Below are 24,137 nucleotides of genomic sequence, written 5' to 3' on the forward strand. Positions count from 1 at the left end.
TTCTCTAGAGAACCCTAACTAATACACCTACCTATATCTTATTTTCCACTTCTCATTCTATATAAATTATGCAGTTCAGTTATATCACACTCCTTCTTAATCTTTGTTTATGCTGATCTTCCATAGGAAATGCCCTATGTTCTTCATGTTCTCTCAATCCTTTTAATCATTCAAAGAAGCCCAACTCAAGTTCTAGCTCTTCTTTTAGATATTCTCCAACCCAAGCTTTTGTTAGTTCTGTACCCTCAGGCTTAGTCACTATCAATGATTTAGTACTAGATTACATACCATCTTTTATTCTTTGCTATTCTTTCTCATATATCCAACTACACAGGAAGCCTTTTGAAGACAGAGTCCAATTCTGTTACTCTCTGGTGATCCTGCATATGCATAGTACAGAATATATATTTTGTTAATATTCCTCACTGGAAGGAAAAGACAGTAACTCCATTCTGCCTGTCACCCAGATGTATATTTTCCAATCTTTTCATATATTATTATTAGAAAATGAAATTGGGACTTCACCCAAGTATTTGTCAAATTTCAGCCATGGTTTACAGTGGACGTGCCTATTTACACATGAAAAGCTCAGTGTGTCTAAAGGAGAAGTAGCTTAAGTCTACTTAACAAAGTTCCTTATTTAGGCCCAATCACACTTCTGACTTTATTTAAGGGTGGGGGAGAGAGGAGATGCTTTCACTTTAAATTAATTTTAAAAAGGTCTTGATTTGTCAACTTACCTATTACATGGGCAGACACAAAGTCCACAGCATTTGTTGAGTTCCGTTAAAGTCTTTTCTGCTTCTCTCATGTCTTTATTTATTTGGTCCATACCTTCTTCAATGTGGTTTAATTGTTCTACAAATAAGGCGTGGATGTTATATTTGTGTTATATTCATGGTGTCAACCATAAAATGACATTATTATGGAGCAGCAAAGTTCAACCTAGAATTTACCAATGACCTACTATAGAGAATATATCAGCACCAGAATATATTACATGCTGTCCTGTAAAGAAGGATTTTATAAAGCTTAACAGTAGCTAACTTTTCTTATGTAAAGAAGGATTTTATAAAGCTTAACAGTAGCTAACTTTTCTTATGTAAAGAAGGATTTTATAAAACTTAACAGTAGCTAACTTTTCTTATGTAAAGAAGGATTTTATAAAACTTAGCATTAGCTAACTTTTCTTGCCTAATTTAGCTATTTACATGTATTTTAGCTTCTGAATGATAGAAATATCTAGCAAAAGCATTTGTGCCATTTTAGATTCACTGCTATGCATTTGGTGTGAGTTAAGGATTGTAAAGGAAAGAGTTATGGGCCCCATCAGGCTAAGAAAAACAACTCTGGACCTTCCGGGGTGGTTATCTGCCTCTCGCAACCCCCATGACTCCTTGCACCAGAAATGCTTGTTGTGAAAATGATCACTATCTGCTTCTTGCATGAAGCAACACCTGTGACCCATGCTCGACCCCCAGCCCCCCCTCCCCCTTAAAAAGCTTCCCCAAACCCAGGCTAGGGGCTCTCTGTTCCTGCGTGTTCAGTGAGCCCCACACATGTGTGGTAAATAAACCCCTTGCATGTTGCATGAGAGAACGTCTCTTGGAGTCCTCCTTTGAGTGGCAAAACTCTCAAATTCTTACATTTGGAGGTCCCACTGAAATTGGCTCTTCATAAGGGAAGGCTCCAACAGCCCTCTCTCTCGGGGTAAGTAAGGCCTTTTTGTCTGAGGTGCGATCGCTTAATCTGTCAGACTGGCAGTGACTGTCGGAGAGTCGCGTGAGCACTCCCTGACCGCAACCGACAGACGTGTCCAGGGGTTGCAGGTCACTCTCCTGAGGGACGCCTCGGGATTGGGGGGCCTCCAGGGATGCCTGGAGGCTTCCTACAGGGCCGACTCTGATTCTGTTTCCCTTCTGACGGGGGGAGACTCGATCACAGTCATCAGGCCAGTCGAAGTTGTGTCTCTGAAACCGTGTAAACGTGGTGTGCCGGCTCTGTGTGTGTCTGTCTGTATTTGTGTGTTGGGAATTGTTTTTGTTTTACAGAAGATGGGTCAGGGAATGTCGACTCCACTTTCTCTGACCTTAAGACACTGGTCGGAGGTCAGGGAAAGAGGTAAGAATCTATCTCTTATTGTAAAGAAAGGCAAATGGCAGACCTTCTGCTCGGCCGAGTGGCCCTCCTTTAATGTGGAATGGCCTCGTGAAGGAGCTTTTCATCTACCCTTGATTCGGGCCGTCAAGTCAGTCATCTTCCGCCCTGACCCGTATGGCCACTTGGACCAGCAGCCCTACATCATGGTGTGGCAGGACCTGTGTGAAAACCCACCTCCATGGGTAAAGCCGTTTCTTACTCCTCTTGGTCAACATGACTCTCCCTCTGTACTCCCAATCAAGGTGCCGGGTCCTTCTCAAGCTCCGAAACTCTATCCTTCTTTGCCTCCTGCAGTCCTACCAGAATCCCACTTGGATCTACTCCTCTTCGACGCAGGTCCTTCTTCTCCTCCTCCCTACCCTTCAGCTCTGGTACAGGACCCCCCTTCTCTTAGCTCACCTTCTCCCTTCTCTATTTCTCTCTCTCTGCCCTCTTCCATTTCCTCTCCGCAGGTTCACCAACAGACGATCCCAGATGAAGCAGGACCGGCACATAGTACAAGAAGCAGATGAGCACTAAGCCCATCTGATGTGGCAGTCACTCTCCCCCTCAGACCGTACGGGCCTCCAGTGGATGATGGACATGGGGGAGAAATGCCCGCTCTACAATACTGGCCCTTTTCCTCCTCTGACTTATATAACTGGAAAAATAATAACCCTCCTTTTTCCGAGGCTCCCACTAGGCTGACTGGATTGGTGGAGTCCCTTATGTTCTCTCACCAGCCCACTTGGGATGATTGTCAACAACTCCTGGGGACTCTCTTCACCATGGAGGAGCGAGATCGGATCCTACTGGAAGCCAGGAAGCAAGTTCCTGGACAAGACGGGAGACCCACCCAACTCCAGCATGTCATTGATGATTGGTTCCCGCTGCACCACCCTAATTGGGACCCGAACACCCCTGAAGGTAGGGAGCATCTGTCCATCTATCGCCAGACTGTAGTAGTGGGTCTCTGAGCAGCCGCACACCGGCCCACCAATTTGGCCAAGATAAGAGGGGTTATTCAGGGAGTGGACGAATCGCCCTCAGTCTTTTTAGAAAAACTAATGGAAGCATACCGTAGGTATACTCCCTTTGACCCTCAATCAGAGGATCAAAGAGCCTCAGTGGCCATGGCCTTTATCGGCCAATCAGCTCCAGATATTAGACGCAAGCTGCAGCACTTAGAGGGGCTGCAGGAACTAGCCTTGCGAGATTTAGTCAAAGAAGCTGAAAAAGTGTTTTATAAGAGAGAAACAGAGGAGGAAAAAGAACAAAGGAGAGAGAGAGAGAGAGAGAGGAAAAAGAGTTGGTAAGAGAGAAAAGGAGAACGAAAGAATTAACAAAGATCCTGGCAACAGTAGTTGAAAGAAACACTGAAGGTAGAGGACGAGCTGGAGAAAATCCCTCGGGCCGGCGTTATCATACCCCTCTTAGTCCAGACCAACGCGCCTACTGCAAAGAAACTGGGCACTGGGCCAAAAACTGTCCGAAAAAACGGAGGGGTACTAGGCCCCCAAATTGGCAACAACCGGCCATGTTGGCTCTAGAAAGTGAAGACTAGGGGAGTCAGGGCTCGGCACCCCTCCCTGAGCTCAGGGTAAAATTTAATGTGGAGGGGGTACCAATTAATTTTGAAGTCAACACAGGAGCAGTAGTGTCGGCCCTCCAAGAACCTATAGGCCCGCTCTCTACAAAAAGGTCCTTAGTGCGGGGAGCAAATGGCAGTCGCTACCGCGCCTGGACTACCAAAAGAACCATGGACCTGGGGAAGGGGAAGGTTCAACACTCCTTCCTAGTTATCCCTGAGTGCCCTGCCCCGCTTATGGGAAGAGACTTGTTAACTAAACTAAGGGCGAGAATCACCTTCAATCCTAAGGGGCCAAAGGTGGAATTTTTAAACCCGCCAGTAAGCCAACCTGTAATAACTGCCCTCACCTTGCCAGTCGAAGAAGAATATCAGCTGTATGTAAAACCAGAACAGCTCTACAGTTCTATTCCTCAGGCCTGGCTTGAAGAATTCCCTAATTCCTGGGCAGAAGTTGCCGGATTAGGGTTGGCAGTCAATCAGCCCCCAGTAGTAGTGACCCTAAAGGCCACCAGCTCTCCAATTCGGGTAAAACAATACTACTTAAGCAAGGAAGCCCGGGAAGGAATCAAGCCCCATATAGAGAAATTCCTTGGCTTGGGAGTACTTAAGCCCTGTCAATCAGCCTGGAACACTCCCTTATTGCCAGTCAAAAAGCCAGGGACTAGAGACTATAGACTGGTGCAAGACTTACGGGAAGTAAATAGCAGAGTGCAGGATATACATCCTACGGTGCCAAATCCCTATAACCTACTCAGCACTCTCCTTCCTGAAAAGACTTGGTATACTGCGCTTGATCTAAAAGATGCTTTCTTCTGCCTGCCCTTGCATAAGGACAGTCAACCCTTGTTCGCTTTCGAGTGGATCGATCTAGAGACGGGATCCTCGAACCAACTGACTTGGACACGCTTGCCCCAGGGGTTCAAAAACTCCCCCACCATTTTTGATGAAGCTCTTCATAAAGACTTAAGCTCCTTCAGAATTCAGCATCCCAGAGTCACCTTGCTACAATATGTGGACGACTTACTGTTGGCAGCAGACACTAAGGAGGACTGTGAGTATGGAACCCGAAAACTGTTAAGTGAGCTAGCCACACTGGGGTACTGAGCCTCAGCCAAAAAGGCCCAAATCTGTAAAAGGGAAGTAATCTTCCTAGGATATACTCTTAAGAATGGAAAGCGATGGCTCACCGAGGCTAGAAAGAAAACTGTAACACAGATATCCCCCGCACACGACCTGAAAGCAGCTACGAGAGTTCTTAGGGACAGCGGGATTCTGCCGGCTGTGGATCCCAGGGTTTGCAGCCCTTGCTGCCCCATTATTCCCCTTGCTCAAAGGGAGCGCTGATTTCCAGTGGGGAATAGAACAGCAGGAGGCCTTCAACAGCATTAAGAAAGCGCTCCTGTCAGCTCCAGTTTTAACCCTCCCAGACGTGAATAAACCTTTCACGCTCTACATAGAGGAAAGGAGAGGCATGGCTAGAGGGGTCCTAACACAGGCTTTAGGCCCCTGGAAGAAACCGGTGGCCTATCTGTCCAAACGATTAGACTCAGTTGCCAGCGGATGGCCACGCTGTCTCAAGGCCATCGCGGCAGCTGCCCTCCTGGCAAAAGATGCAGACAAACTCACTCTAGGTCAGAAGCTGACCATAATAGCTCCTCACGCCCTGGAGAGCATAATCTGCCAGCCTTCAGATAGATGGATGTCAAATGCCAGAATTACCCACTATCAGAGCATCCTCCTAGACAAAGACAGGGTGACTTTCAGGGCCCCGTCAGCTTTCAACCCAGCTACCCTGCTCCCGGACGAGACCACGGGACCTGTGCTGCACACTTGCCAAGAGATATTAGCTGAAGAGACCGGAATCTGCAGAGACTTAAAAGACCAACCATTACCTAACTCGGAGGTAACCTGGTTTTCAGAAGGAAGCAGTTTTCTCCAACACGGTAAGAGGCGAGCGGGAGCAGGGGTAGTCAGTGGGACAAAAATTATTTGGTCTTCTAGCCTCCCGGAGGGAACATCTGCCCAAAAAGCTGAACTAATTGCCCTCACAAAAGCTCTAGAATTAGCAAAAGAAAAACGAGCGACTGTCTATACAGATAGCTGTTATGCCTTTGCTACTGCCCACGTACATGGGGCAATTTACCAACAAAGAGGGTTATTAACCTCAGCTGGTAAAGAAATCAAACACAAAGAGGAAATTCTTAAACTCCTGGCAGCAGTCATGTTTCCCAAAGAACTAGCCATTGTCCACTGTGCTAGCCACCAAAAAGGCTCGGACCCAATAACCATGGGTAATAAGCGAGCATATGAAGAAGCAAAAGCGGCAGCATTAAGGGACCCTGTAAACTTGGTCCTAATAACCAAAGAAAACCAGCAACCCCCTGAAACACTATCTGAGGTTACACCCCAAGGAGAATCGGAAGCCCTAGCTTACATACAGCAGGTCCACCAGCTCACTCACCTGGGGACAGGGAAACTACAGCAGCTCCTGCAAGACCAGAGGGAATTGTACACTCTGGCAGCCTCAAAAAGAAGAGAACTGTCAGATCGCGTAGCTAGAGAATGTCAGGTGTGTCAAATTGTGAACGCCTACCCCACCAAAGCTCCTAACAGAAAAAGACTAAGGGGAACTCAACCTGGGCAGTTCTGGGAAGTTGACTTTACTGAAATTAAACCTGCAAAATATGGACTTAAATACTTACTAGTTTTTATAGACACCTTTTCAGGATGGGTTGAAGCCTACCCAACTAAGAGAGAAACGGCCCAGGTCGTAGTCAAGAAGATTATGGAAGGAATTTTTCCCTGGTTCGGTCTACCAAAGGTAATAGGGTCAGATAATGGACCCACATTTGTAGCCCAGGTAAGTCAGGGTGTGGCCAGGATATTGGGGATTGATTGGAAATTGCATTGCGCATACAGACCCCAAAGTTCAGGACAGGTAGAAAGAATGAACAGGACAATTAAAGAGACCCTAACCAAATTAGCTATAGAGACTGGCTTGAAGGATTCGACCATGCTCCTGCCTTATGCCCTGTTCAGGGCCCGAAATACCCCTTCTGCTCTCATGTGTAATCTAACCCCTTATGAAATCTTGTATGGAGCACCACCTCCAGTCAAATACATGTCCTCCATTCTAGAGATTAATAATTCCCTCCATACCCCCTTGCTTGACAGGCTGCGAGCCTTGGAAAAAACCCAGCGGTTCCTGTGGCGGCAGCTCTCCACCTCCTACCAGCCAGGAGACAACAGAACTCCACATCAATATCAGGTGGGAGACTTCGTCTATGTCTGCCACCACCAGGTACAGACTCTTGAACCTCGCTGGAAAGGACCGTATCAGGTACTCTTGACCACCCCCACCACAGTCAAGGTCGACGGCATCGCATCCTGGATCCATGCGTCTCATCTCAAACCTGCGCCTTCGCCCTCTGAGTCCCAGTGGAAACTGGAAAGGACTGACAATCCTCTCAAGCTGCGAGTTCGTAGGGTTACTACTCCTTCTCCTCCTTCCCCTAGGGGAACCCAATTCCAACCCGCATAAGCCTTGGAAATGGACAATAACCAGAAGGGATGATGGGAAGACTATAAAAACTTGGGAGGGAGCAGGGGAGCCTTCTTTTCTAGTGACCCCTTGTAATCTTACCACTCTGGGGAACGAGCCCTGTTGCGACCTGACCCCCATCTACCTATGTCCCGCATCCAACCAGGGAAAAAGTTACTGTAACAGCCCAGGACACTATTATTGTGCCTACTGGGGCTGTGAGACTTTAGCTTCAAAATGGACAACCTTAGGCGACCCCTTCCTCAAAATAGGGTACCAGAAAACCTGTTCTAATCCTGGAAGCTGTGGGTCTGATGGATGGCCCGGGGCCCACCATGGAACACTCATGACCGGCGGTAGGCCTACAACAGATTTCTCACAAAACCCTTGCGCTAAAATTTGGCTTAATATCACTAACCCCTCAGATAATAGTTGGATAACTGGAAAAACCTGGGGAGCCAGATTATACGAAACTGGCACAGACAGGGGGAGGCTAATACTAATTAAAAAGGAAGAAATTCCCCAAAAAGCTATCAGGGTAGGCCCCATCCCTGTTCTGACTATGAAAAACCCAGGGCCTCGTGCAAAGCCTAGGCCCCAGGAAGGCCTAGCAATAGCTCCCTAATTCCCACTTCTTCCCCCCTTCCGACTCCCAGTAGTACTTCTCCCTACAATCCAGAGACTCCTGGTGACCGATTATACAACCTAATTCTAGGAGCCTTTTCTGCCCTCAATCACTCCCGAGCTAATCTCACCCAGTCATGCTGGCTTTGCCTGTCGGCTTCGCTGCCCTATTATGAAGGAATAGCTATAAATAAGTCATATACCATCCTCCCTAATGGCACGTCTTGCAACTGGGACAGCGACCATAAACTCACCCTGTCTGAGGTTACAGGACAAGGAACTTGTATAGGTAACCCTCCTCCCCACGTTAAAATCTTATGTGCCACCATTAATCAAACCCAAGATAATGATAAATTCCTTCAACCTCCCCCAGGTTTAAAGTGGGCATGTAACACTGGAATTACCCCTTGTGTATCTACAAAGGTTTTTAACAACTCTGTCAACTATTGTGTGTTGGTTTTTATATACCCCCGAATTCTCTATCATTCAGGGACAGAATTAGAAACTACACTATTAAGCCTAACCAGATACAGAAGGGAACCAATCTCAATAACCCTGGCAGTTCTTATGGGGGTAACCGCCGTTGCCGGTATAGACACAGGGACTGCTGCCATTGTACATAGCAATCAACAAACCAGTCAATTACAGGCCGCGATAGATCAAGACTTAAACAAAATAGAAAGATCTGTCTCAGCCCTTCATAACTCTCTAACCTCCCTTTCAGAAGTAGTTCTGCAAAATAGGTGAGGACTTGACTTACTTTTCCTTAAAGAGGGGGGACTATGTGCAGCTTTAAAAGAACAGTGCTGTTTCTATGCAGATCACTCTGGTGTTGTTAAAGAGTCCATGACAAAACTCAGAGAGCGCCTTCGTGAAAGACAAAAAGAATGAGAGGCGCAACAGGTGTGGTTTGAATCTTGGTTTACTAAGTCCCCCTGGTTGACAACGCTATTATCTGCTCTCGCTGGGCCTTTAATTGTGTTACTTTTAATAATAACTATAGGACCACATATTCTAAATAGAATTATACAGTTTTTACAAAGGCAGATTGGAAATGTCAAATTAATGCTCATCAGACAACAGTACTCAGATTAAATAACCCAGAAAATCTCTAAGATTAGAGATATGTACAAAAAGGAGTGGGGAATGTAAAGAAGGATTTTATAAAGCTTAACAGTAGCTAACTTTTCTTAGGTAAAGAAGGATTTTATAAAGCTTAACAGTAGCTAACTTTTCTTATGTAAAGAAGGATTTTATAAAGCTTAACAGTAGCTAACTTTTCTTAGGTAAAGAAGGATTTTATAAAGCTTAACAGTAGCTAGCTTTTCTTATGTAAAGAAGGATTTTATTAAACTTAGCAGTAGCTAACTTTTCTTGCCTAATTTAGCTATTTACATGTATTTTAGCTTCTGAATGATAGAAATATCTAGCAAAAGGATTTGTGTCATTTTATATTCACTACTATGCATTTGGTGTGAGTTAAGGATTGTAAAGGAAAGAGTTATGGGCCCCATCAGGCTAAGAAAACAACTCTGGACCTTCCGGGGTGGTTATCTGCCTCTCCCAACCCCCATGACTCCTTGCACCAGAAATGCTTGTTGTGAAAATGATCGTTACCTGCTTCTTGCATGAAGCAACACCTGTGACCCATGCTCAACCCCCCACCCCCCTCCTCCTCCCCCTTAAAAAGCTTCCCCAAACCCAGGCTAGGGGCTCTCTGTTCCTGCGTGTTCAGTGAGCCCCACGCATGTGTGGTAAATAAACCCCTTGTGTGTTACATGAGGAATGTCTCTTGGAGTCCTCCTTTGCATGGCAAAACTCTCGAATTCTTACAATCGCCCCATGTGGCTGTTCACCATCTCAGGCTCCTGAGCTGGACAGACCATGGCGTGGATCCACAGATGCTGAGTGATCTTGGACAAACCACCAACTTATCTGAACTTTGATTTCCTCCTCAGTAAAACTAAAGGGATTGTAGAATTCACCTTGGAGTGTTATTATGAGAATTAAATGAGATGAGTTGCAGATAAGGCTTGGAATCCAGGTCCAATAGATGCTAGCTTGTCTTATCACTGTTCTTAGGACTCTTGAACTGCTTTTGGTCCCCTCGCTAAACCACTAGATGGTTCTTCAGAAAATTCTGCCTTTGCATTTGTTCAAAGTTCAGAGTTTAGGGGACAGTGTCTTTAAACTTGTATTTTTAAAAATTCACTCTACTTTTCTCCATTGCTGCTGATAGCACATGTGCATTTTCGGACTGCAATTCTTCTCCAGTTCTGGAAATGCACCTGCTGTCTTTCCTGTTATAAACTTCCTTGGCTTTCTGAGTGGCTGTGACCAGAGGGGATTTATGAATTTTTCTAGCTTTTGACAAGAAAAGATCAACCTTCTGATCTGGGTGCTCCTATAAGGAGTCTTTTGCCATTTAAAAGTCCTGCATGAATTTCTTGTTTCTTGTGCTGTCCCCTTCCCAATACTCCAAGGCAGCAGCTCTGATTAAAGACAGTTGTCCATTTTTCACCTCCCCAGAGTCTAGTTCTTTGGCCATTTCATGCTTGTTTGCCTTTGATTGTTTCCTACACACTCATTTATATTTGAGAATTCATGGAGAGTCTATGATGTGCCAGGCTCTGGGAATAAGATGGTGCCCAATAGACAACAGATCCCTATGTTCAAATAGCTTATGTCTTAGTGGTGAGGGCAGAAGACAACCAACTGGATGACACATAGATATCTGAGATGATTTCAGTCTTCATTAAAAGCTTTGGGGAAGTAAACAGCTGTCCCAGGGGCAGGGTTCTCCACCACTGATTCTCTGCTGTAAGCCCAGGGCCCAACACATGGTGGGTGCTGTTGCTTCCTATTGAAACGGAGCTCGAAGGATATTAAGGAATGATGAGAAAAAAAGAAAGGAAGAAAGAAAGAAAGACACAGATGGGCTCAGGGGGTCTGAAGCTTGAGTTAACTTCAGACAGACTTCAGACAACTTTATTCTCAACCAGATCCTTGATATATACCACAGGATGTCAATAGATATGCAGGCATTTCCTGAGGGAGCAAGATTCTTATCTCACAGTGTTCTTCATACTTAACATAACTGTTTTGGGTAAACATTCTCTTCCTCCCAGACTGCTCTACATAACAATCTCCACAGTTTACCGCTGCCATCCCGAGGCCAGCAGCTTGCAACAAATTCTGTAGGTCTTGCTTTAAACTCTTGGCTTCTACAGGGTGCCCCCTGCGAGTTTGTTGAGGGAAGGAAGGGCTGAGGCTATAAGCGTCAACATCCAATTCCTTGAAGGACCCGGTGACTCCAATTCCTTTGTCTGAGCCTCGAGCTTGTGAAGATGCAAGCAGCCTCATTTGCTAATGATCGTAATTAAGTCAGAATCTCTTATTTCAACCAAGCGCCTTGGGGAGAGAGGCAAGAAACAGCGGGGCTGATGAGTTGGATCCCCGTATTTCCCTCCCTGCTGTGTCCCCACCCATGGTGAGATGTGTGCCCACACCTGCCCAGGTGCTTTCACACACACACAGTAATGAGAGCTTAGCAAAGTAATCACACCTCTAAGGCTCTGTTAAAACAGCCTGTCACTGATGCCCAGGAATCAATCCAGTGAAAAGCAAAATCTGTCACACTCGGCTCCTGGGGGTTCTGTAGATTGAATGCTTTTGCCAACTGAACTTCCTTCATCCTTTATCAGGTACCTCGAATGCGCAGAGCTGGGGACTGGGTATGAGGGCCAGACTGAGAAATGGAAGGTCTTGCCCGGGCCCTCTGGTCTCACAAAGAAAGGAATTTTCCCAAATTGTTATAACTTAGTGACTCCCAAAGTATGTTTCCAGTGAGATGCTTGGCCAGAAAAGGTTTCCATGGCTGTTGCATAAGTTCGTGAATGGTGCTTACTCTCCCCACCTCCAGGAGGCTCACCATGCCTACAAGAAGGGTAAATGTTCAGAGAAGTCCAGCAGGATAAAATAAGGCCCTTGATCAACCCTGGTTAACTTCTGGTTTCCCAAACTTATAGGGAGACTTCAGCTGCCCTGCACACTGATGCATTTTTCCCATATCACTGATAGGGCAATAATATAATTTTCCCTGCAATCAAGCCAGAGGGGCTGTTCTACCCCAGGCAAGATCATAGATGGAGACAGAAGCTGGACAGAGATGATAGAGGAAAGTGAAGTGACATATCTCCCCAAGAGAGAGTGAGCGGAGGGTATGGCTCCATGCTACTATGACTAGAGGGGAAAACCCAGGCAGAGGGGTCCTGCCAGCATGGGGCTGTGGGGGTGGGGGGGAGCTTCTTGGTGAACAAAGACAGAGGAATGCAAAGGCCAAAGCTGGGCTGGTCCATCTAACAGCAGGGGGCCAGGGCCAAGGGTCCTTTCAGAAGCCAAGTCAGAGGTTGAGACCCCAGAGGAGGTCAGAGTAGGTGAGCAGGGAGCAGACCTGGAGCCACTTTGGGGCAGGTGTGTTAGCTTCTGTGCACGTGTAGGGCCTGCTGGGTGGGTGGGCTGAGAGCAGACAGCTTTGGTGGATTTTAAGCCCACAGTGAAAGGTTCTTTAAAAAGCTTGCCTTTAGCAATTCCTCTTTGGAAGAAGTATATCAGAGCGATCCCCCTCAGAGAGCAGGACAGACAGTCACAGGGCACATTCGGAACATGTGGGGAAACTTTTGTTGTTGCCACCTAATAAAAATATGTGTTTTTGCTCTGTCAGGTCTCTTCCTGACACTCAAGCAGTATTGTCAGAGAGGAAGAAACAAAACAAAATAGAGAAGTGGAAGTTGATTCTATAATTAGTGCAGTTCCTTCACTATTCACTCACAATCTCCAGAGATCAATTAGCTTGCTTTTAAGCTAAGAGGCATCTGAATAAGTGTTTAACCTGCATAGCAATTGATATTTAAAACAGACAAGGATGGGAGCAATAATGCAGAGTGGGCTCCCTTCTCCTCCACTAATGTTCCCAGGTTCTGCTCTCCTGAATGCTTGCCTCTGCCCACTCTCATTTCCAGAGTGGCCTCAGATCAGGCCCCTGGTGCTCTCAGGGAAGGTCCCTGGGCAGACAGGCTGGGACAGAGGGACTGGTGAGGGCCGGGCTGTCTTTCTGCTGCTGGCACCACTGTGGAGCAGACACCCCAGGGTCGGGAGATGGTCTCCAGTTAGGGCTGATGTTAAGATCTGTCCATAGCCAGGGGAGAACCATACAGGTCCTCTCTCTACAGCTGCCCAGCCCACACCATCAGGCAGACAGTGGTCTAGCTATCCGTGCAATGGATCTGGAAGGGTGCTAACTGAGGGGGCTTCAGCCTCAGTTTCCTTGTCTAAGAACAGCCAATTAGTGCAAGCGAGGGCTATGAAAATTCAGCAGGTGCATGTTCTTTGAAGATGGTCTGAAGGATATGCATAGGGCTTCTGCATTGTTACTTAAATAGCAAAGTTCTGAACTGGAATTAGCTTCTTAAAACAAATGTGTGCATGGATGCACACTCACTTGCAAGCATATGCATGTGTATATGCATTTATTTAACAAATATATCTTGACATTCCATCTGCATTAGATAGTGTGTTAGGTACTGGGGGAGAGAAAGAAATGCCAAGATGTCTAAGGTGAACCTCCCCCCCCTCAGGAGACCGCAGCCTCTGGGGGAGTGAGGGGACACACGGTCCATCACCCTGCAGCCTGCTTAGCAGTGCCACTGAGGATGCATCACACCACGTGTCAGACAGCAGAGGAGGAAGGACTTGGAGCCCAGGGAGGATGCTTTTGTCAGGGACTCCCAGAAGCAGGCCAATAACAAGCGTTAGGGTGCCAGCCATTTATTTGGGAGGTGAACCAAGAAGCACAGTGAGGATGGAGGGAAGAGAAGAAAGCCAACAAAAGGTATGGCAATGGTGGGGGGTGGGTTTCACCGTGGGTAACTGGAGTTCAGTCCTGCTGGGGTCCTTTGAGATGACATGGGACATGCCTGGAAATTGTGCCTCTGAGGGGCAAAGAAGCTGGAGCATTTATCCCCCAGCTCCCATCCCTCCTTGTTTGAAGCTGCTCCTGCACTGTTAACTCCCTGGTCTCATGTGGCCTGTCCCAATGCTGGTTAAACCTGCTCCATCAGCCAAAGAGGGTCTTCAGGCAGAGACACAGCAAGTTAAAGATGTATAGAGGAAAGGACAGCAGGGTGCCTCTGGGCTAGGCTAAGGGGCTAAGGGGCTAAGGACTTTGTCTGCTATGGAAGTCTCAAGATAGAAACAATTAAGCTGGGTTTTGAAGAATGAATAGGAGTTTTTCACATAAAGAAGGAAAGGCAAGCCAGGCAGAGGAACTGCAAGAGTGGAGGGACAGAGAGGCATGAAGGGAATAGTGAGAAATGCAATGTGGATGGAGTTTGGGTTGTAGAGAGGAATTAAGGCTGGAGAGAGAGGTCAGGTTGAGCTGGGAAGGGCTTAGAAGGCTTGCTAGGGCTGCCATTAATGAAGGACCAGCAAGTGGATAGGCTAAACCAGCAGATCTGTTCTCTCACAGTTTTGGAGACCAGAAGGCTAAAGTCAAGGGGTTAGCATAGCTGCACTCTCTCTGAATGAAGGCTCTAAGGGAGAGTCCTTCCTTGCTTCTGGTGGTTTCCAGCTCTCCTTGGCAGGATATTTCTGCCTCTCTGTGTACTTGGCCTTCTCGTCTATGTGTCTCTGTGTCCTCTCTTCTTATAAGGACACTAGTCATTGGATTTAGAGCCCATCCTAATCTTATATGACCTCATTTTAACTAGTTATGTTGGCTAAGATCTTATTTCTAAATAAGGGCATATTCTGAGGCTCCAAGTTGGCATGAATTTGGAGGGACACCATTCACCCCAGTATGTAGGTGAAGGGGCTTAGCTTTCCTGCTGCTCATGGGTGGGCGCGTGTGAGGGTGGGCTGCTTGGAGAGACCTCTGTGCTGATTCCAGGCTTCCATGCCTTCACTCCTCCGGCAAGGATGCCCACTCGCCCCCTCCCCTCTGCAGCTTCCTTCACCGTCCCCACCCGCAGCCCAGCTTTTGCTCATCCTGCCTAATGACAGCCCATCCCTCATCAGGGTCTCTGGACAGTGAGAGAGCCTCCAGCTATCCTCCCAACACAGTCGATTCTGCCATATTTGGCTCACATGTCCCTGAGTTGAACAGACAAAACCCGGCATATCACTAGATCAATTAAATCAACTGCCACCAGACCCCAGAACACAATCAGGAGCCCTTCCCCAGGGAGGTGCCTGGGAGCGCACAGCCTCTCCTCAAATTCGCTCCTTCTCTGGATGCCCCTGTCCCAGTTAAAGACACTCCGCCCCCAACTCCCATGGGTGGGAAGCAATAACTTTAGTTATCGAGGGCTAGCAATACGCCAAGGAATCTGTTGAGATGATTTATGCCATTTAACCCTCAAAATATCCCTATGTTGTGAGTACTATTAGTATCCCTATTTTCAGATGAGAAACTGAGCCACAGAGCAGTTAGGGGCTTTGCCCAAGTAGGGAGTGGTGGAGTCAGAATTCACACCCAGGCAGCCTGGCCCCACACTCCATTTGCTTAGTCAGACCTCCACCCTCCCTTAGACTTTGGGGTCACCTTGATGCTGCTGTTTCCCAGTCCCCACACCCCTTCCTCATCTTGTCATTGACTCTGGAAAACCAGCTCTGCAGCTCCCCTTCTACCCAGTCCCCTCCCTTCATCCCCATCCCCAGTGGCCCTCTGCAACACAAGCCTTTGTCACCGTGATGATCCACCCAAGGCCAGGTCCCTGCCACTGGCTGCTGTGGCCCTGCTTACAGCTCAGCGAATCAAGTATTGCCTCCTCCATGAAGCCCTCCATCATGCTCTCTCCTGAATCTCCCCAGTCATCTTCCTGTCCTTATCCCATGGAGAGTGTTATTTGTGTCCCTCCTTTCATCTCTCATCCCTGGATGTGAGTTCCTGAAGAGCTGGGCTTTGTGTCTGACTCATCCAGTGCCCGGCATGGTACTTTGTTTGTAGTTATAGATGGTAACTGCTTGTAGAATGTGTGGGTGCATGAATGAATGAGAGGGAGACACACATGCTCTTTGTCCCTGCTTCCTTGCCCAGAACCTCAGAAGACCATCCCTGAGCCTTTTCTGCCAGGCATTGCTTACCCTTCACATATACTGTGTCCAGCAGGAAAAGCCAGCCAGCTTCTCTCCCGGAGCCCTGACTCCTCTTCCTGCTGAGATGGGGGCACAGAGAAAGCCGAGACACAAGCTCAAGGGCTCCACCTGGACCCCTGGAGGGCTAGCTAAGGTGCAAGAGAGCAGAGCCCTGGCTCTTCCCACCCACGGACTGTGCAGAGCCTTAGGGGCCCTGGCAGGGAGAAGAGAGAGCCCTGATCAGAACAGATAAGGAGGTGGGGCCCAGGAAGAGGCTGTTAGCCTCAATCTCACTCATTAGCATCTCAATTAATCTCCACAACACATTGGAAACTTCAGAAAAAGAACAAAGCAGACTAGAAAAAAGGAGCAGATGGCTCAGGTCCTGGAAGACAGACTATGCTGGGGCCTCCTGCTGGGAACATGAGTGCCTCGGGGGACCAGGCTGCAGGGTGGACAGCAGCACACTGCAGGCCCTGCCTGAGCTGCCATGCTCCCTGCATCCAGGTCTGGGCTGGCCGGTCTGGTCTTGCAAGGACCAAGTACAAGAGAGTAAAGATGTTCAAGAGAAAGGAAAATCTCAACAGACTCAGACCATCCTTGGACAGCGGTTAGGTCAGTGGCTTAAGGAACACAGCCCTCTGCCCCCATCTGCCCTATTGAAATCCTGTGTCTTGGGGGGTCTCTAGGGCTCAGTGGGAACCTGTGGGGTGGGGGGAGCCACCTCCAAGACCCTTGCCATTGTTGATGAGGCATGGCAGGGCAGCAGTCCTTCCCCCTGATTTGAATTTCTTCCCCCTGATTTTTTTTCTTTTTAACATTTTTTTAATTGTAAAATGCAACATATATACAAAACAAAGAAAGAAAAAAACAATTTTCAAAGCTTACTTCAATAAATTACGGAACAGATCCCAGAGTTTTGTCATGGGCTACCATTCCACCATCTCAGATTTTTTCTTTTAGCTGCTCCAAAACACTGGAAGCTAGAAGGAATATAAATATAATGATTTGGCAGTCATACTCATTTGGAAAATCCTATTTTCTCTGTTATACCTCCTTCTTCTTTATTCCTTTACCTAGTCTATAGGGATCTTTGAGCAATGCCAGTTCTGATTTTTTCATGTTGAGAAGGGGTGTTGACACTAAACGATAAGGGGGTATAATTAACTGATAATCTTGGAGAGGCTGATCCCTCTGGGTTTCAGGATTTATCTGACCTAAGAACCCTCCAGGAAGTATAGGTTTCGGGAAGGCAAACCTAGTGCAGGGAACTTTTTAGAGTCTCAGTTTGAGCATCCCCACCTAGGAAGCAGAGGGATGCCACCATTGGGCACACTTCCAGAGGTACGAAAAGCAGTCTCAAAAATCTGGGCATTTGTGCTTAGAATATTTAAAATGTTTCTAGCAACATAGCAAGCATATCATAGTGGATGGAGCAAGCAGGAGTGGGCTCCAGTTGACCCATAGTTCTCCCCTCTGCTTGGCTCTGTTTCACCATCTATAGATGATGAGTTAAAGTTGACAAGTTACTTTCATTCTGTGCTTTGTGGAGTTCTGGGGGGTTGTGGAGCTGTGGCAGGGGCTGTGGCATGGAGAAGTGGTGCCCAGAGGATGGAGACAGACTTGGGCAGTGGGGAGCTGGTAAAGCAGTTCTCAAAGAAAAAAAAAGCAATTCTAATACGTAGCATTTGCTGGTTCCTGTTGTGTAAATACTCCCACTATGGCCAATTTCAAGCTGCCAACAGTTTAATAATTGGCTTTCAAAATTCCTAAAAATTTAACAGTTATCTCTTGCAAGCTGTTACTAGCCAGTCCTACACGTCACTGGCTCTGGTTGCAGAAAAGAATTCGCCATTTAGTAGTTTCAGCAACATCCTTGACCTTTCCAGACTCAGTTTTCTCTTGTCTAAAATGGGGTAATGATAGGGAATGGGGTTTTTGTGAGTATTAAATGAAATGGAGGGAAAGAATTCAGCATCGTCCCTGACTCCTAATCAACTGCTGCTATGATTATTACTACTATTGTTATTTGTTTTACCCATTGGCTTCCACACAAGGTTTTGTTTGAAGACAGTGTTCCAGCCACATCCCTGCTACATCCATGCTCACATTCTCTGGGACCCATCACACACCCGTGTGTGCATGCACACATACGTGCACACACCACCACCACCACCACCACCCATTTCTTCGGCAGCCCTGGCATCTCTGCTCCATTTTATTAAAGTTGAAAGCAGTGACAATTATTTTCATAATGAACTGGCTCTTCAAATTAATGCCAATTACACTACACAATCATGATTAAGATTATGCATTAATCAATGGTGCCAACCTACTTATTAGCCTCTTTAAATAATGATCATGAGGAATGTATGGGAAGGGAGAAAATGAAGAGGGAGCCAGTTAGGGAAAGGGGGAACTGCCTCCTAGCAGAGTGGGGAGCTGGCTCCAGAAGCTCAGACCCCAAGCAGCCTTTCTTCCAGGAAGCAGAGTTTGATTAGAGCCCCATTCAGCCCATGCCTGAATCAGAGCTCTCAGCTCTGTAGATGCTGCCTACAGGATAGGAAAAAGGGGCAAGAAGACCAGGAAGTAGGAGTCTAGAGGGAATAATTCATCAGCTGATGTGGATCAGTATCTCCTTCCCCCCCTCCAAAAGTACTACAATGTAAATAGAATTGACAGCCCCTCCCCTGAGTAATGTCACCCCTCTTAGGTTAGGTTCCCTAGATGCAGAGACTGAAGCAAGGATTTGGGTTCTTGGGGTTTAATGAGGGGCAGAGTGCTCTTCAGAAATATCCTGCAGAGACATGAGCAAAGTGGGCTAGGGAAGGTTCCAGGGTTGGGCAAAGCTGTTCCTTTGCCTGATGCATGGTGGAGGGCAGGGAGGGGCCTCTGGAACACAGGGAGTTGTTCCTACCTTAAGGCAAGGGGGTTCCCTTCTTGAACCACAGTACTAGTCAGTCATTAGCTGCAAGCTACCCCCAAAACAGTGTGGGTGGCATAACCACTTGGGCAAAGCTGCTCTCTCCATCTGAGGACAATTCTCTAAAAAAAATATGTGACAGAGTGTGTGGACCTGATAAAGGGCATCTGATGAGGCACCAGCAGCGCCTGCTGTACCCACTGCTTGCCCAGGTTTACTTTTACATGTTATGGGGGTGGACATTTCTGAGTCTCCTCTTTCCATGTCTCTTTGAAGTAGGAGATTTCCCTTTCTTCCCTCTCTCTGCTGTGCATGCATCCCTTCCTCATGGACTGGAATCCAGTACCCACTGTCCTAGTAGGTGCAGATGTGGTAAAAAAGGGCTCTGAGCATGGGGAGCCCAGCATCATGCTCCTGCACCTGTGGGACCAGGTAACATGGTCCTCATGCCTCCCACCTCCATACTATAAGCTTACCTGGTCAACCCCCACACCCCCCTGCAAGGTTGGGAGGGGAAGCCTGTCAGGTAAGTGGCTTCATGCTGAATTGTCACAGCTCTTCCACAGACCCAGGAAGCAAATGGCTCCAAAAGACTAGACTGGGGGCAGGGAGGAGACCCATTCATGCCCAGGTACCACCTCACTCTCTCCAATGCAGTTGGAACTAGAGAGTCCTGTGTTGGAAGATGATGCCCAGCAATAAGGAAGATGATACTTTGAGGTCCATTTGGCTGATGGCTTTCTGGTCAGTTCTATTGATTAGAGCACAGGAGGGAGTGCCAGACCTTTTAACTTCCAACTACAGTGAATTAAAGAGATGGAAACACCATTCTCCTGCACCTGCTAGGGAGGCAGAGCAGTATGCCCTAATAGTTTGATAGATGTCCTGAAATTTCTTTCCAACAAAATGACCCTATGACCCAAGAGATGCAGTCTGTCTGCCTCCAGATAAGTTATGTTTTCCATGGCCTCCTCCTTTTGTCCAGGAGGATCCCAAGGAAACTCTGTCTTCTTGCATTGAGCTATGAGGCAGGAAGTCAGCTTTTCCCACTATGCCACCACTCCTGCCGTGTCTATTACACAAGAGTATATTCTAGGAAGATGGATGCCCCAAAAGCCTGTACTCCAGTATCACCAGCATTCCTCTGATGGTTGCAAATGACTAGACATAGAACCAAGAGCCCAGGGCTGCAGAGGCCTCAGCAATCTTAAGACTCTACCAAAGCTCAAGAATTAAGCTTTGGAGGCACATTTCACATCTGGTGCCCCCTCCTTCTGGGGCTAATCATTCAAGAAATGGTTTTGGGCAGCCCCTCTACCTAGCATCCCAGTGGAGACTGTGAAGGGTAATTCTCCATCTGTGCTTCTGACCCACGGTCTACAGGAGAGGATCAGAGTACGCTGGGTTTCATGAGCCAGGACCAGGGACAGAACTACTAGGAATGGCCTCTTCTCTGGGAAAAGCTGTGTAGAAGGTATGTGGCACCTACACATGACTGTTAGTTAGGATTATGTTCAATATGAGTAGCAAATTCCCCCAAAAGAGTAGCTTAAATAGATTAAAAGTTTAGTTCTCTCTGACATAAAATTAGAGTTAGGAGGCAAGAAGTGCAGAGCTGATATGGAGGTTCTGGTCCTTGAAGCCCTCAAGCTAACTGCTTTGATATTTTCAGGTTATATCCCATGTCCTCATAGTCCAATGTGGCCACCAAAGCTCCAGCTATTGCATCCTCATTCCAGGAAGCAGGATAGAGGAAGGGAAGAAGAAGAAAAGGGCAAAGAGTACAGGCCAGCTGTCTGCTAAGAAAGCTTCACAGTAGCTGCTAAACAAGACTTTGTTCATATCTCAAAGCCAAAATTTAGTTAGACCTAGCTGCAAGGGAGGCTGGAAAATGTCATCTTTATTCTGTGAAGCTATATGTTCAGGTAACAATAACTGGAAGAGAGGGCACACAGCTCTTGGGGGGTAGCTATTAGTCTCCTTTGCTCCATGTGAGGGCAGACCACTGTCTGATTGTGGCCTCACAGCCCTTCACACTGAGTGGCACTGGATGGTGCTGATTCCCTTTCCTAGTAGCTCAGTCTCCCACATCCCCCTAAATAAACCTTGAGGGTCACTGGAAAGCATAAGGTGATCATAACCTCCAACGAAAGTAGCAGCAGCTTGAACAGGCAAGAATGGTCCCTGATACCCCCAGAGCACTTGAGCCCTGCAAACAAGATGCAGGATCTGGAGAAAAGCTCTAAGTTCTTTCTCCTTGGGTTCAACCCACTGCTTCCTCCTAGACCACTCATCTCCTGTCAGGTGGGACTCTTCTTTTTCAACCTGGCCCTCTGTAGAGCATAAGGTGACAAAACTTCTTGAGGGCTTTGACCATGGTGTGATGTAACCTCAGAATCCTCAGTTGCCCCAAGAACCCAGAATCCTTTTGCTGAGGCCTGTGCTTCTGCTACTTGGGAGGTATTCATTTTAGTTAAGGCTTTGCCTCATTCCCTGTAAACACTTTGTGGGTGACAGAACATTTCAGGCTCTTCTCTTGAGAGCAGAGTTTGGCAGAAAAGAAGAAGGAAGAAGGGGCTGCCACCTATGGGAGAGGAGGGAGAGACAGAAAGGGAAGGGATAATAAATTAGGGTAATGCTGACTGCTCTAACAAATAGAATCCAAAATTTCGGTGGCCTAACATAATGGAATCCATTCCTTGCTTATCACAGAGTGCAATGCAGATGTTCCTGGTAGGCAGGCAGGGACCCAGGCACCCCCCGTCGTGTGGCTTTGCCTACCTCTACACCCTCCTAGCATTCTGTACCCAGCAAGCAGCACAGACAGGGATGACTCACTTCTTACATGCCTTGGCCCAGAAGCAATATGCACAGCACTTCCACTCACAATTCATTGTCAAGAACCAGTCGGTTGGCTCAAAAGAGGTGCAGGGAGGGCTGGGAAACATCTTTCCAGTAAAAACTTTGTGTTATGGAGTGAGAGGTGGGGGCACAGACTTGATGGGCAGCTATTTCTCTACCACAGTGAGTCATTTGTCTTTCAGAAAAGAAAAGTTCCAAAAAGATTAGGGCAGAAGAGCCAAATTTCCCCAGGTCACCCTGATGCTGACCAACCAACATCTCTCAATTAGAAGCAACCCATGCATCCTCCTCACCTCTTAGTCTAATTGTGAGAATAAAAATTAAAAATAAACAGAAATTTAAAAAAATTAAACATGATAATAATTGAATGCTTACCATGTGTCTGGCATGGTATGATTTTCTGCCTGTGCCATCTCATTTTAGTGGTTCTAAACTGGGAGCAATTTTACCCCCCAGCGGACATTTGGCAATGCATGGAGACAGTGTGGGTTGTGACAGCTGGATGAGGAGTGCTACTGGCATCTAGTGGGTGGAGGCCGGAGATGCTGCTGACATCGTACCATGCCCTAGACATCCCCCTCCAACAAAGAATTATTTGGCCCCAGATGTCAATAGTACCCAAGCTGATAAGCGCAGATATTATTATGCCTATTTATCATTCTGGAAACTAAGGCAAACAGGGGTCATGTGAGTTGATCAAAGCTGCAGAGTCAGTAAGTGGTGGAACTGATATTCAAACTCAGGTCTGCCTGTGCCCAGAACCCACTCTCTTAACCTCAGTGCAGAACCTAAATATCTGCTGCCTCCGTGTCCCAGGACACACACAACTTTTGTGTCCCCTTGCCCTTACATGTTCAAGTAGAATGACTCCCACCCTTGTGCTATGTTTGGGGTGACAGCCTATCCCCCAGTATCTCTGAGTATGTTCTAGGGCTTCCATTTCTCCTAGTTGCTTCAACTTCCTCTTGCTGCTTCTCTTCACCCCACCTCCTGTCCCCTTTCTGCCCTGATTCCTCCTGTGCTGAACACTGTCCACTTTCCTGTACTCCCTCATAGAAGCACCAGCTGCTGTCATTTTTGGGCAGCAGACCTTGCTAAGCCATTAGCCTCCTGTAAGGAAAGAAGAGTGCAGCACTGCACAGGCTCAACTTAAAACTAATGATCAGGCACTGCTGTGTTACCATTCCCTGGCCACCACCTTGCTGACCTTGCCCAACTTGGGGACCTCGATTAGTCTCCTCCTCCTCCTCCTCCTTTCTGGGCTCACTTCCTATCGCTTCTCCTTCCACTAGACCCTTTACCCTTCTGCTCCCATTCTCCCCAGTCAAACATTCAGCATCCCCTCTTTACCTCTTTTGCACAGCCATTTAGTTGTTATAGTATTTTCTCCCATCCAAGCCCTCCAGTGCTTTTCTTAGGGAAAGAATCACCCACCTCTGAGATAAAGGCTGCCCTTTCCCTAGAGCAGGGCTCAGCAAACTATCACCCCTGTTGTGTAAATAAAGTTTCATTGGACCACAGCTGTGCCCATTCATTTACATATTGACTGGCTGATCTCATGCCACAAAAGTAGAAGAGTTGGCAGCAGAGACTCTCTGGCCTGAAAAGTCAAAAATACTATCTGGTACTTTGTAGAAAATGTTTCTCGACCTCTGCCCTAAAATGTGGATGCTCAAAAGTCATTTTGGTTTTCTGTATGATATCGTGTTCCTTTTCCTCTATTAACTACCACTTATTAAGAAAGCACCATGTGTCAATCATTCAGCCACACTTCTATTTCTTCCTTCCAACAATCATCCCTTTGAAGGATGTACCCCATTTCATGGAGATGGAGAAACTGAGTCCCAGAGAGATGGAGTGACTTCCTGCAGTTGGTAGAGCCAGGGTTTGCACTAGGTCATGGATGGTGCCTGAATATATATATATTCAAATATAGATCTTAAATTTCAACATTTTAGAATTAGAAAATTATACATATCTATGGTAAAGAATTTGGATAAATCAGGAAAACACAAAGAACAAGATAAAAATCATCCCCAAACCCCCTCCATCCAAAGATATTCACTGCTAACATTTAGTACAAATCCTTCCGGTCTGGTTTCTGTAAATATAAATAGGTGGAATTTTGTTGGTTTGATAACTTGGTATCATACTATAAGACTGTTCTGTGGCCTTTTTCTGAAGAGGGGAGACTGAGCATTTCCTACATCATTAAGTGTTCTTTAAGAGCTTTTTTTTTTTAACTTTTTCTTATTACCATCTCTTGCTCATTGCACAGAACTTGGAAAATAGAAAATCGCTAAGCCAAAGCAGTCCATTATCTT

At 46.9% G+C, this 24,137-nt stretch overlaps 1 protein-coding gene across 2 annotated transcripts in view; it reads right to left on the reverse strand.

Moving 5' to 3' along the window:
- The window catches only part of LOC143681191 (synaptosomal-associated protein 23-like), a 39,949-nt gene extending 16,706 nt beyond the window's left edge, over nucleotides 1–23,243 (reverse strand). The window contains exons 1-3 of one of the 2 annotated variants that reach the window (XM_077158007.1): nucleotides 23,164–23,234; nucleotides 16,917–17,011; nucleotides 741–858 (exon numbers count right to left, since the gene is read on the reverse strand). In XM_077158007.1, coding sequence (XP_077014122.1) covers nucleotides 741–832 — 92 coding nt within the window. In that variant the 5' untranslated portion in view covers nucleotides 833–858; nucleotides 16,917–17,011; nucleotides 23,164–23,234. Of the gene's footprint in view, nucleotides 1–740; nucleotides 859–16,916; nucleotides 17,012–23,163 lie in introns of both variants that reach the window. The other variant, XM_077158006.1, reaches the window with a different exon arrangement.
- Nucleotides 23,244–24,137: the final 894 nt, after the last annotated feature.

This window comes from Tamandua tetradactyla, chromosome 4, assembly GCF_023851605.1.
Source record: "Tamandua tetradactyla isolate mTamTet1 chromosome 4, mTamTet1.pri, whole genome shotgun sequence".
NCBI classification, from domain to species: Eukaryota; Metazoa; Chordata; class Mammalia; order Pilosa; family Myrmecophagidae; genus Tamandua; species Tamandua tetradactyla.